At 48.2% G+C, this 12,919-nt stretch overlaps 1 protein-coding gene across 3 annotated transcripts in view; it reads right to left on the bottom strand.

The window, feature by feature from the left end:
• Positions 1-1,157: 1,157 nt before the first annotated feature.
• pdlim5b (PDZ and LIM domain 5b) overlaps positions 1,158-12,919 on the bottom strand; it is a 31,044-nt gene continuing 19,282 nt past the window's right edge. Inside the window, exons 4-13 of one of the 3 annotated variants that reach the window (XM_076044887.1) lie at positions 10,738-10,771; positions 9,494-10,002; positions 6,654-6,799; positions 6,356-6,383; positions 4,393-4,556; positions 2,777-2,936; positions 2,278-2,458; positions 1,982-2,102; positions 1,547-1,662; positions 1,158-1,453 (exon numbers count right to left, since the gene is read on the bottom strand). In XM_076044887.1, coding sequence (XP_075901002.1) covers positions 1,364-1,453; positions 1,547-1,662; positions 1,982-2,102; positions 2,278-2,458; positions 2,777-2,936; positions 4,393-4,556; positions 6,356-6,383; positions 6,654-6,799; positions 9,494-10,002; positions 10,738-10,771 — 1,549 coding nt within the window. In that variant the 3' untranslated portion in view covers positions 1,158-1,363. Of the gene's footprint in view, positions 1,454-1,546; positions 1,663-1,981; positions 2,103-2,277; positions 2,459-2,776; positions 2,937-4,392; positions 4,557-6,355; positions 6,384-6,653; positions 6,800-7,995; positions 8,016-9,493; positions 10,003-10,737; positions 10,772-12,919 lie in introns of all 3 variants that reach the window. The other 2 variants (XM_076044888.1, XM_076044889.1) reach the window with 2 other exon arrangements.

Below are 12,919 nucleotides of genomic sequence, written 5' to 3'. Positions count from 1 at the left end.
GAGTCTTTGGAGAAGTGCGGCGCGGTGCTCGACTGTGCTGCTCTCCGTCTGTCTCTGGCATCTCACATCACCTCAGCCACTACACTCACCGCGCGCCTATTTCCTGCAGCCCGTTTAGGATCACTTGCGCGTGCGAATGCGCTGCGTGCATAAAAGCGCGCGTGTAGATGGGCGGGCACAGCGCAGGGTTTTTAGAATTCGGTACGCAAAAAAAAACCCCCAAAAAACTCGGCAAGTAAAAGTGTCGACAGAATGTTGGTTATTTTGAAAGGTGCGTCAAAAAATAAAATTAAAAATAAAAATCAGTTACCGGTCTAGATTAAGGTATTTATTCTTATTCTGAAAAAAAAAAAAAAAAAAAAATCATCATAAAAAGTAATAGTTTCAATTTAATGTATCATTGTTGGAAGAGATGGATCCGACTCTCTCTGTTCAGTGATGAAGCCTTTTATTTAAAATAGGAGGAAGGAGACAGATTGTTTTCCTCTACTGAAAAGAAATGCACAGAAAAAAAATACATATATATATATTAAAATTATTTGGGGATAATGAATCGTTTTGAGATTGCTGTCCAAAAAAAAAGAACTTGAATTTTAAAGGAATTGCAAAATATACAACAGTAATCAGTCCTTCTATTCGAGTTAAACATAGACTGTCATCTTATCTGCTCTGTATGCAAAAGACACTTTAAGGGCAAGTGTCGCCTTTTACACAATTGTTATTTTTGTTTGTGGGAACGGTTACACACAAGTCACTTTGTCACAGAAAAATAAAAACAACAATTAGTAGATTAACAAAATCAACGTTTTTCCTACACTTTCTAGTAAATAAATACTACATCATTTCCCATCGCTTTTATTTTCAACTCATTTTGCCAAAAGCATTTCTTTCCACATTAAATGCATTTTTTTTGTTTCCTTTGATCCCTTAACGCGATCCCTCCCGAGGGGCTCAGTAGGTCAGTAAACTTTGAAATCTTTTTTTTTTTTTTTTTTCTGCGTGAAACACATCAACACAAATAAATACTCAGCACAAACAAGTAGTGCTTAAAACACACACTTTTTTTTTTCATGTGCAGGGGAGAAAGCAGAGTGTGGCATGCACTCCTGCATATTCATCAATTATCACAAAAGAAAATTCATACGGCATGAGAAGAGTAGCTACAGACTTACAGTGGAAACCCATCACCCAAAGCTGCTGGACCAAAATAAAAAAAGTAAAAAACAAAACAAAACAGCTTAAACAAGTTTTTTTTCTTCTTTAATCTAAGAAAAGACTCAAACATCTAACTGCTGCTGTCTTGCAGCTCCGCCCCGACTTCAGCCTGCAGGGGGGGGGGGGGTTGTATGGTGGGTTGGTGCCGTCAAACGTTGACGTTGTGGGCGTGATTCTTGCACAGCACCTTGTCCTTTTTGGAGAAGAACGGCTGACCCTCCAGGTTGGCGCAGCAGACCTGCAACAGAAGCACACTGTCATTGTTCCGGCAGCTCGCAGCTTCGGCTCTGAGGCTCTGGTGCTTCTGCGGCGGTGGGAGACGTGGTCTTACAGCGCAGACGAAGCAGGTGTCGTGCCACTTGACGCTCAGGGCCTCCAGGAACTTGTCGCCGGCCTCGATCGGGAAGTCGCAGCCGTGGCAGTTGGTCCCGAACATGGAGTAGTAGTCTGAGAGAAGCGTTTGGATGATGACAAATCAAGTTCTTCTGGCTTTTCTAACTTTTTCAACCCAAACCAAATCAAAAACAGCCCATTGTAATGTCAAAAAGGGCACGTGCGCGGTGCGCGTCTCTCAGGTTATTCTCAGGTATAACTCCTTGTTTTTGTCACCTTCCAAACATGCGGAAGGTCCAAATCATCATTTTCAGCAGGAGGCTGTAAACAGCGGGCTAAACACAAGCTAAGCCGGGTACTTTTTTTTAAACCTATGGAGTGGACATGGTATTGGTAACTTAACATGGTGACGGAAACGCTCTCTCTCTCTCACCTTGTTCACAGTACGGCTGGCCGTCCTCCATGTGGAAGGAGTTGCCTCCGATTGGCTGCTGGCAGGCCACGCACGTAAAGCAGGACACGTGCCACGTGTCCTTCAAGGCATTCGTGATCTTCTGCGCTCCACGGGAGAAAAGAGAGAGACCATGAAGTTTGCACCAATTGAGTGAATTCATTTAATTCTTCTTTCAATTTCATTTAGGACATTAACAAATGCTTCAAAACATGTAAAAATGACCAAGGAGCATTTATTCAGTCAGGTTCAGCCATGACTTTGTGACGACCTCTCACCCCCAGAATCTTGGTCTTGCAGCGGGCGCAGGTGGGCGCGAAGTACTGGCTGTAGCAGTGCTGGCAGTAGAGGCGGCCCTGCTCCTCCACGAAGCCGCTCACCACCAGCGAGGAGTTGCAGTGGTCGCAGGTGAACTCCTCGGGGTGCCACGACATGCCCATCGCGATGAGGAAGGGACCCCTGGTGACGAACGGGGAAAAAAACAGGATGAGAAGCCCAAACAGGAAGTCATTTACGGTCTAAAAAAAACAGGAAGTTGTTGCAGTTTTATGAAACAACATTGTTGGCTCCACTTTTCAGGAAATCTATTCAGCCCTTTGTGATGTCATATGGGGCACCGATGCCTCACCCAAGTTAGTGACCACACCCCAAGCCCTCACAGACCATAATAATGTCTTTGACCTCTTTGAAAACATGCGGAAGTTCCAACAACAAAGCAGCAGTTTTTGTTTGGTTTTTTATCAGGAGGCTGTCAAACAGCGGGCTAAACTTTTATACCTGATGATGTTGTTGCACTTCTGGCACACCGGCGTGCGAGAGTCGCCCGTGACCGTCTCAGCCTGCTGCACCAGCGAGTTCAGGTCCTGCGGGTGCGGCTGCAGGGTGGGCCGGTCCAACTTGGTAGCACTGACGGGGGCGGGGCCAAGCTTTGGAAGACCTGGAAAGAAGGAAAGCGAGAAGAGAACATAACGGCTCTGTGTTTCAAACACGTCTGGGTGAGATTAAAGCCACTTTGCCAAACTCGGGCATTTGGAAGCGGCAGGCGGGCGCAGCCGTTTAGCTCGGCGCCTTCACTCAGCGGATGGTAATGATTTAGTGACCTCTGACCTCCAGACAGCTGGGACCGGACAGAGCGACCCCGCCCCCACCTCGCTGCCTCGCTCAGGGAAAGGATCAATTTATCCCACTGAGGGGAAACAACGCATTCCCACAGCAAGAGGAGGCACCTGGAAAAATAATCCACCCTTCCTCCTCCTCCTCTTCCTCCTCCTGCTCCTCCTCCTCCCGCTGCTCTCGGAACATATGGAGAGAATTCACAACTCTTCCTCGTGGTCTCATCATCCGCTGCGTCGGGCGACTTCAGAGCATCAAAGGCCTGAGAGGCGGCCAGAGGCCAAGCGCTCCCGAAACGACAACAGACTGGATAAACACGACGGGGGCGCCGGCAGGGAAGTGAGACATTCGCTGCGTCACCATGACAGTTTTTCGCAAAATAAAAGCGGTGTTTCGAAGATTTTGACAAAGTGCAGTTGCGATTTGCAGGTGTTTCCATTGAATGGTGTGAAGCGCATAAGCCGTAAGTCTCGTCAAATCTCGTCCCGCGAGACTCCACTTTGTTTATTTTAAGAATTAAAAAATAATTTAATTCAGAATTATTACATAAATAATGCGATCATTCTTATAAAAAATAATCAATGTGAAATGATGACCAATCAGATGGCTCAATCAGAAGGAGTGTGTCATTAATTAGCAATTAGTCTTGGAACCACCCAGGCCCTTCATTAAAACCACAAGAACTCTCAGTTCTCTGCAACACGGGGTTCCCAGTCCTGAGCCGCCTGCAGGAAATCACGCACTAATGCTGAAGTATGCGCTAATCTGATAAATTACAGCAGCGAACTGAGAGCCGACTGTGTGCCACCTTCCTTAAAGAGTCTCTGAGCGCCACTAATAACAGACCACAGACTGACTGATGGCCTTCTGCAGGTCTCGTGATGGCTAATCGCCGGATTGTTATTTCACAAAGCGTCAAATTCTCGGATTGTTGATCTGTTTCCTGGAAGAGGCAAAGCCAATAATCTGAGCTCATTAACGGAATACCTTTCACACAGCGCATAATCCCAAATAAGGAGAGAGGGAGAAAAAAAATCTGATTCTGGAGCGAATGGTTTAAAAGTGCGGGGCTGCCCTCTGTTGGCTGCAAGGTGCAACTGCACACTGTCAACTTGCAGGCAGAGCCTCGGACCAGCGGTGTAGTCTACGTGATACACAGGTATACGCCGTATAACCACTAGAAAAAGGTCCGAAATTACCGTCCAACCACTAAAAAATGCGCAATGATACATATTTTTGTCACTTTACACCACTGCCTCTGACCGCGGTGGTTCCTGTACCTGAAAGGTGTGACGGCGGGCCGACGGTCCTGCTCGGGGCTCCGGGGCTGCGGCCTGCAGACCCAGAGGTGACGCTGCCGTTCCAGGGCGTCGCTGCAGTTTTGGAGAAGGTCTTGGACGCCGGTGAGGAGTGCACGGCGGGCGCGTTCCTGTCAGCCGGCTCGCTGGGGAGCACACAGGCCATTGTTGTGTGAACAAAAAAAAAAAAAAGTCAACATTCCCTCTATTTGTTGAAAATCTAAAATATATAAGGCCGCCTTTGGCACACTGCTGTGCACTTGTGCTTGCTGTCGCCATGGCAACGCACTGAACAGGCGTCACCTCTGGGGGCAGCAACAGTGCGTCTGACGGAGACTTGTGGTCTTTTGGCTCTGCAGCCCTTGTAGGATTTCACAGCTCGTGAAAACTGAATGACGGGATCCTGACCTCGGCTGCATGATCAGAGCAAAAGTTCTGTCACTGACACAGTTTTTTACTTTTACATGTTGCAGCCCTAAAACAGTTATGGCTAAAGTCTAATTTTCCTTTGCTGATTCACCAGGAAATATATTTATTTTCCAGTTTTGATGTAAATTGTGAAGAGGAGATGTTGAGTCGCTGGGATGGAGACAAACACTGTGTTTATTCCAAATGTCTCCAACTGAGGAAACTCATTTTTTTCCATCTATGCATTAGGTTCTCTTCCACTCATGCATGATGGCTTAATTTCTAGTGTAGGCCTTCACCATACGATGACGTTGGAGGTAAAACAAAGGGAAAGAAAGAAAGGAGCGAGCAATAAGCAGCAGACAGCAAGGAAGAAAGAACGACAGTTTATTGAGGAAAAGCCATGAAAAGCAGCAGAGGTAAAACATACAGACGGGCTGCACCAGATAAGCAGCGGGAGACAGGAGGAGGAGCTCAGTGGCGTAGTGACGGTCGTTTCGCTTAAATTTGGGAGAAATTCTTACAGAGGTTGCTTGCATACAACGTTGCAAAACCTGTGGGATGATTATAAGTTGCCAAACTAAGGCTGCAGCAGTGTCTTCATGAGAATATATACACATATATATATGTATTTAAAAAGGTCCCATATTTTGCAATATTCCAACAGTCAAAGAGTCCATCATCTACTTTGTTTGCTTGCTCCACCTATAAGGCAGTGTGTGCCAATCTGCACAGGTCGAGACGAAATGAACATTATATGGGACTTTTTAAAAGACGGTCGACACAGAATGCATCACAAACAACTTCAACGAGGGCAAAATAAATAAATGAATAAATAAACTAGACGTTGAGTAACTTTGCAGAGACGCCGTGGTGCCGGTCTCTCAGCTTGTTGTACACCTGTCCAATAACTTCTGGGTCCAATTTGTTGGCTCTGATCGTTCACAGAGAGTTCACACCGGAGGGAAAAAAAGAGGGGGGAAAAGTTGGAAAGTTAAGACAGAGTAGAAAAGATGCAGAAGAGAAAAGCAAGCAGGAGGATTTTAAGGGGGGGGGGGGGGGGACTTTTGTTTTTACTCCAGTTACTGACTCCACTTGCTAAAGCGGACAACGTGCACTACTGGCCGCCTCTTCCCAGCTCTCGACTCTCGGGCCGGGGGAGGAACGGCAGGAATCCCTGTCTGGCAGGAGTCGGGACAGCCGTTAACCCGCAGCGGTGCTTAATTAGCGGCTGCATGGGCCGGACCAGACGGGCTGCGTTTTACCGCTGATTAAATCAAGTCGAGAGCATCGGCAGGAAACGGCAGCCCGAGCCCGACTCCACCGCAGCTTATCCAGAGGGAGACCTCAAATTGAGCACGACTATCAGTTCAGGATGTGAGGGTTTAACTCTGAATTACAGGCTGCAGCCGGGGGAGGAGGGCGGGCAGGGGGATGAACGCGGGATTTGAAATCTCGGCGATCAAGACGTATTGGAACGCGGCCGCTCAATAATCGGTTTCTCCGAACCAGCGCGGAAGCAGCAGCGGTCACTCACTTCTTGGCAGCGTTGTCCGGAGCTTGATCTGCAGGAAGGAGGAAGAAGAGGAGCAACGTCAGTCACCAGCCAACAATAAACACTCGTAGGCTGAAGGGATGACTTTTGACAGCGGTAGAAAGTTTATGGAAAGTTTAAAACCACAATATTAATATACAGTATCATTAGAAAGAAGATGCCTGACAGCCAGTCTACCACGTGTCTCAGCCTCCGCAGAGACAGCAGGATGGCTCAGGATCAACAGAACACCATGTATGGGAAGAATTCCCTGCGCTCCGACGCTACAGTCGCGGCTCACCGTTCTCGGTGCCGGTCAGCTGGGCCAGGATACGGAAGGAGCGGGACTGGGAGGTGCCTGTCCGGGGTTGCCAGTCCTCCGTGTCCTCAATCAGCCGCTTCTTGCTGGGGTCGCCCAGTTGATGGTCAGATTCCAGGTTCAGCTTCCTGTTGGACGCAGGTCAAACAGCAGAGTGACGATGCAGCAGAAGCAGGATTTTTTTATTATTTTTTTTTTAAACCGACCGAGCAGATGGTAAGGACGTTTTAAAGTCGTACGTGCGCGCAAAGCAAAGCTGACGACGGTCTCAAATAACCCAGACGGCCGCCACGCCACGCTTCAATGCACATGGAGGATTATTCAGCGATTTTCTTCGTATGAACCAGACGGTGGTTAGTTGTCAAAACTGTCTCCTGCATCTGTCAGGAGGCAGTGAGTTCTGCAGGCAAGTGGTAAGTAAAAAAAAATGCATGAAAAAAAGTGAAACAATAAAAATGTGGTCGACAGAGGAGCTTGTCCTGACCATCAAGGAGAAAACTGCAGATCAGGAGGCACGGTGAAAATAATACTCAGGAAATAAAAAGTTAGTTGGCGATAAAGCCATCTGCTTTCTGCAGGTCATTCACTCGGTTGCATTCTCACCACTAGGTGCCACTACATCCCCGAATACGATCCTTTAAAACGCCACAATGGCCATGAGAGTAGCTGCCGTTTTTCTGAGGCCAACGTGACAGTGATCAAGACCCTCCACAGGGGGGCGGCAGAACGCTGCTGAATTAAAAAGGGATTTTTCTTAACGTCAAGCTACTTGAAAACGCAGTTGAGCAGCTGCGGTCCTGCTTCAAACTGCACCTCCATAGTGCGAGTCAGTCAAACGTCAGACACCTGAGAAGCTGTCTCGGACTTTCTCTGTAGTTTGAGAACCGTTTATAGCCTGCTAGCAGTGTGTCAGGTGAGGCGAGGTGACGACTGATCAAAGACGCCTGCCTCTATTCTCAGCCAGGGCACAACGCATAGTGGGCAGCGAGCAGACGCGCTGGCGGAGCTGCGAGTGTAATTGTACCGTTGGCCGTCGCACAGCCCTCCCGTGTCACCGAGCGGCGACGCCCGCCCGACTCCCAGGCGGTTTATTTTACGAGCTGTAGTTTGTTCAGACCTTGAAGACGAGCACGTACTGCCCGACAGGGCGAGGGCGAAATGTGAGGGTTGTATTTTTTTCCCTTGCTTCGTCACGGGCCCTCAAAGGAGGTGCAACGGCATGCCTTCCTTAATCATAAACCAGAGCGACGGCAAAGGCTGTAATCACATTCCGCATGGTTAGAGAGCCACTCGAGCGTGCATGTCATCATTTCGCGGCACTAACTTGGTGTCGTCGTCTTCGTCCTGAGGGCCGAGGGGGGTGGAGTGGAGGAGGAGGAGGAGGAAAAGGAGGAGAGTTGAAAGACAGAGAGGAAAGGACACTGTGCCTAAACACGACTGTTTTTTAGGGCCACAAGAGGAGAAAAAATGAAGATAGATTTCTTTTTTTTTCAAGTTTTCAATTCGAGAGTTGACGTAAAAAAAAAAAGACGAAATTTTGAGAATAAAATCACAATTTTGCAATTAATGTCAAAGTCAAAATGTCGAGAATAAAGTGGCTCTGCGGGGAAGTGTAGTGGAGTACTTCCGTTTTTGCCAATTTCCCGATTACTGTGGGTGAACCTTGTAGGATGCACCTGTTTTCAGCAGTTTACTTTTAACTGTGGGTAACTGGGTTCATCCACCCTCAATCCAGTCCATTTGCCAATTTCCACTTTAATTGCATCGACTTCATTCATGAAATTTCATCTGTTTTATGTCGACTTTTTTCACGGAATTTTGACTCTATTTCCGAAATTTCAATTTAAAACTCAAAAAAAAAAAAATTTAATTAAAAATCTCCTTCCTGTATTATTTTTTTCTCTTGTTGTGGCCCTAATCCTCTCTTTCTTCTGAGAGGCCGTGCATGAGAAGAAAACTCCCTAAACGAAGCACTGCAAGCCATGCAGTCATGCTGCGACTGGGCTCTGCAGGAACACCAGGCAGACGGATGAGAGATTGTCTGCCTTCACCTCTGGGGCCTGACAAAACAACTCCGTTTCCCAGGTGTGTTTGAGGTGTGAAGCAGCTTTTCTCACCTGAAAGTCAAGAAACAAACTGATTTTTCACCCCCGAACAGCTTCGAACGAAGACGAGTCAAACTCCGCCAAGGCCCGCCCCGCCCCCGACCTCCCAGACAGACAGAGCTGCCAGGATTCCGGCTAATCAGGAGCAAGTGCTGCACCAGCAGCACCAGCAACAACAGCAGCAGCGGCAGCTCCTGTGCTGCTGCCAACTCAACTCCCAATTACCGACAGGCAGCATCACTTCTCCTCCTGTCTAGACTCTCCTCCAGCCCGGAAGATTCAAACAAGATGTGCAGTCTTTTCCACGCGTGCAGCTGCACCAAAAACATTAGCGAGGACGAGCCCTTGGCCTTTCACATTAAGACGCACAATCGGGGGATGGAATAATACAGAACAAATAGGGTTTTATACTGAGAAAGAAAAAAAGAGGGCGGGGGGCGGTGAGGGTTGGGGAGGGGTGGTGTTGCGGCACATAATATTTCATTTTTCTCTCAAGGAGCCTGAAAAAGTTTCCCAATTATCTGTGGCCTGGAAACCGCAGCTCCTGGATCCGACGCAGCACGAGCGAATATTATTAAATCTTCCAGTTACCACGTCTGTTCTCCGTCCAGCACAGGCGGCGCTGGTCGCTCCGCCTAAGCGTGTATGTGTGTGTGTGTGTGTGTGTGAGGAAGGAGGAAAAAGAAAAGATGTGGAAAGTGTTTGAGGGATACGTACTCGCTGAAGTTCTCCGAGAGGCCCTGGCTCTCCAGGAGGCCTCGCCGCTGCCCCATGGCCACCTCGCTGGCGTTGTTGGAGGAGTAGAGGTTGATGGGGGTGTTGTAGACGGACGGCTGCGGGACATTGGGGCGGGACGAGGTGGCGGAGGAGGAGGAGGAGGAAGAGGAGGAGGAGGAGAGGGGAGGGGCCGTCACTCTGGCTGGAGAGGAGGAATTGGACGAGGAGGAGAGGGAGGGGGAGGAGGAGGAGGCCGGGTACGGGCCGACGCCCAACTTGGCGGCGGCTGGGCTGGACCTCAGCGGGAACGGGGGCTGCGAGGGGGCGGCCGGCGTGAAAGCGGAAGACGGCGAGGGGATGGTGGCTACGGGGGCGGGGGAGGCGCGGCCGGCGCCGCCGAAGGGCCGCGCCGTCTTATTGTAGGCTGGCTGAGGGGCGGGGCTGGTGTAGGTGCTGCTGGTGGCGGCGTGAGTGATGGGAACGGGCTTGATGATTTCCTGCGGTTCATCCTGGGTGATGGTGAAGTCACGCAAGCATGCACAAAAACACACAAACACAAAAAAAAACACAATCAGGACTCATGCGCGTGAACGGCCGCATTCCAAACGTCACTGCACAACTGCTGCGGCCGGATGAGAGGTGAATCCGCTCAGTTGCACAAAGCAAAATCATGCCAGCCAGCGCCGCCGACTTTAAAAGGTCCCATATTATACAGTTTTAATCTTTTTAATGCTTCATTCCTTCCACATGTTTGGAACGGGACAGGGACATTGGCTCCCCCACTCTCAGTGGGCGGAGCCAATGTCACCTGCCCCCAAAATGGATTTTTGCATCAATGCGGGACCTTTAAAAAGTTTTCCAGCAGGTGAATGTTTACAGGGTGCGATTCGTACGGAGGAAGATTAGGACCACAAGAAGAGAAAAAAAATTACGATTTTTTCCAACTTTCCAATACAAGAAAAAGTTGATTTTTTTTTTCTTCGTCGACTTTATTCACAAAATTTCATCTTTTTACGTCAACTTCTTTCACGAAATTTTCAACTTTATTCACAAAATTTCAACTTAAAACAAAACGAAAACTTAAATAAAAATCTCCTTTCCTGTAATATTTTTTTCTCCTCTTGAGGCCCTAATCTTCTTTCGTAGATTCGATACCTCAGAAGGGCACCAAAGCACGCGGTGCAATAAACGGCAGCAACACGTGAATGAGTGAAAACTGTGAGCGACTGAACGTCTCTTCGTACCTTCGGGACTCCGTCTCTCGTGACGCTGGAGGCTCTGCGGAGGGAAACAGACAGAGAGAGTTTTGAGGACAATGATCTTCTGTGTTTGGCCCGGATTCTTTCACTCCGCAGAATGTAAAGAGACGGAGAAGAGTTCAGTGAGTCAGTGCGGTTCCAGACTAGAATGTGTGGCACGAACGTCTCGCTGCCATATTAGGGAAGCCGACTACAAACATTTCTCTCTGTGGCAGCCCAGAGCTGGCACCTCGTTAAGCCCCGCCCACCGGGCTCGAGACGCAGACGTCATGTGCGCCTGCCGTACTTGTGCATGTTTTGCACTTTCCACGCGACACTCGATACAGAAGTGCGCCGATTTTCCAGCCGTTGCTGGAGCTGCGTTTGGAGAAAAACAGCAGCTGGCGGCAAGAAAGAAGGGCTTAAAAAATTAGAATTAAGGGGAAAAAGCTCAAAGGTCAAACCGCATATTACACATGATGTGTTGTGGAGAATGATTGTGTGTGTGTGTGTGTGTGTGTGTGTGTGTGTGTGTGTGTGTGTGTGTGTGTGTGTGTGTGTGTGTGTGTGGACGGGACGAGCAGGGCGGGTTCCCTCCCGTCTATCTGACTTTTCCCAAAACAGCCTTAACAAACACTGTTGTGGTGGTCCAGCCGAGCTGGGACCCTCCGAGCTGGCCAGGCCCAGCGGACGGACACATATTTATTTTCTGGCGTGGCCGTGTTTACGTGTTCATGGTAAAAAGAAAAAAAAAATACAATAAAATAAAATCCCAGGGTAAGCGGATAGTTTAGATGCATCCCGACGACAAGGATCTTCTCGGCCCGGAGCTCCTCTGATCCTGTTTACGCTCGTCTCCCCGAGGATGTGATGTTCTTTCATCCCGGACTCTGGGTTAAGCAGCGAGTCCAACCCAAGTTGTGCAAAAATAAAACTTTTTGGGTGAATCCAAGAAAGAAATATGTGTAAGAGTTGCGCAATTTCAAAAAGTCCACAAGTAACTGCGGGAGCTCAATTCAACATGTTCAGTTTGGTTCCCTGAATCCAGTAAAAACAACCTCAAGTGGCTGATTAGCCTCCCTCACCTCCCACAGGTCTCCAGAAAACAGGATATTTAGCCTTTTTAGCCTGTCCACTTAATCGACTTTATTCCCAAAATTTAGTCTTTTTTAACGTTGACTTTATTAATGAAATTTCGTCTTTTTTATTTATATTGACTTTACTCAAAAAAATGCATCAATTTTACATTGACTTTTTTCACGAAATTTTGACTTTATTCCCGAAATCCAAATGATGAATGAAAAAAATTCTCCTTCCGATAATATTTTTTTTCTCTTCTTGTGGCCATAATCCTCTTTCATACTGTTTGCCTTTTTGAAAAAGCGTCACACGAAAATAATATAGATTTTTTTCTCCGACAACTGACACGAGTTATTGTGAGGAGCGGTGGCAGGGAGGGACGTGGGCGTACTGTATATTTCGCCAAATATGGGCTCTTGAAAAATCTTTCCACATCTTGTTTGCACTTTTGCGTCAACACCGATTTCCCTGCGAGACACAACGCACAGCTTTGCTCAGGCCAGATGGCATTTTCAGCCCGTCTCACATAATCCAATCAGGAAGCCTCGTGCTATTGAATTACCGCAGCTCATTTATAAAAGATTTATCTAAGGAAAGGACCTTGCTGATACGCAGGGAAATCTAAACTAAGCAACAACGTGCGCTGTAAAAAATAAATAAATAAAAAGAAGAAGCACATTCTCCACTGTTCATGTGGAGATAGGATGGGGGTGGGGGGGGTTCTGCGGCTCTCTGCAACACTGTCCTGTCTGTTCGCTCGTCCTTCACACGCACACGTGAGAACGGAGGGGGCGGAGACGACGGACGTCCTCCAACATCTCAACCCCATCCTGTCTTCTCCAGGGGCCAAGAGAAACAGTCACAGCCACTTGACCGACTGATGGAGGAGCAAATGGAGGTGGGGGGGTGGGGTGGGGTGGGGCTGGCTTTCACCGCAGGTCCCTCAGCAGCCCAGACTCTCAGATTTGACCACAGAGGAAAAACGAAAACAGTTTGTCTCCTTTCATTTCATTACTTTTCCTCCCCCTCCTCCCCCACCTCCCCCGCGTTGCTTTCCCTGCCCGTTCAGCAGAAACATCATTGATGAACCCTCACGATAACCTCCCGA

The sequence above is a fragment of the Nelusetta ayraudi genome, unplaced genomic scaffold, assembly GCF_046127955.1.
Source record: "Nelusetta ayraudi isolate G7.1 ecotype Tasmania unplaced genomic scaffold, CSIRO-AGI_Nayr_v1 ptg000083l, whole genome shotgun sequence".
Taxonomy (NCBI): domain Eukaryota; kingdom Metazoa; phylum Chordata; class Actinopteri; order Tetraodontiformes; family Monacanthidae; genus Nelusetta; species Nelusetta ayraudi.
This window is presented reverse-complemented; position numbering and strand designations above follow the sequence as displayed.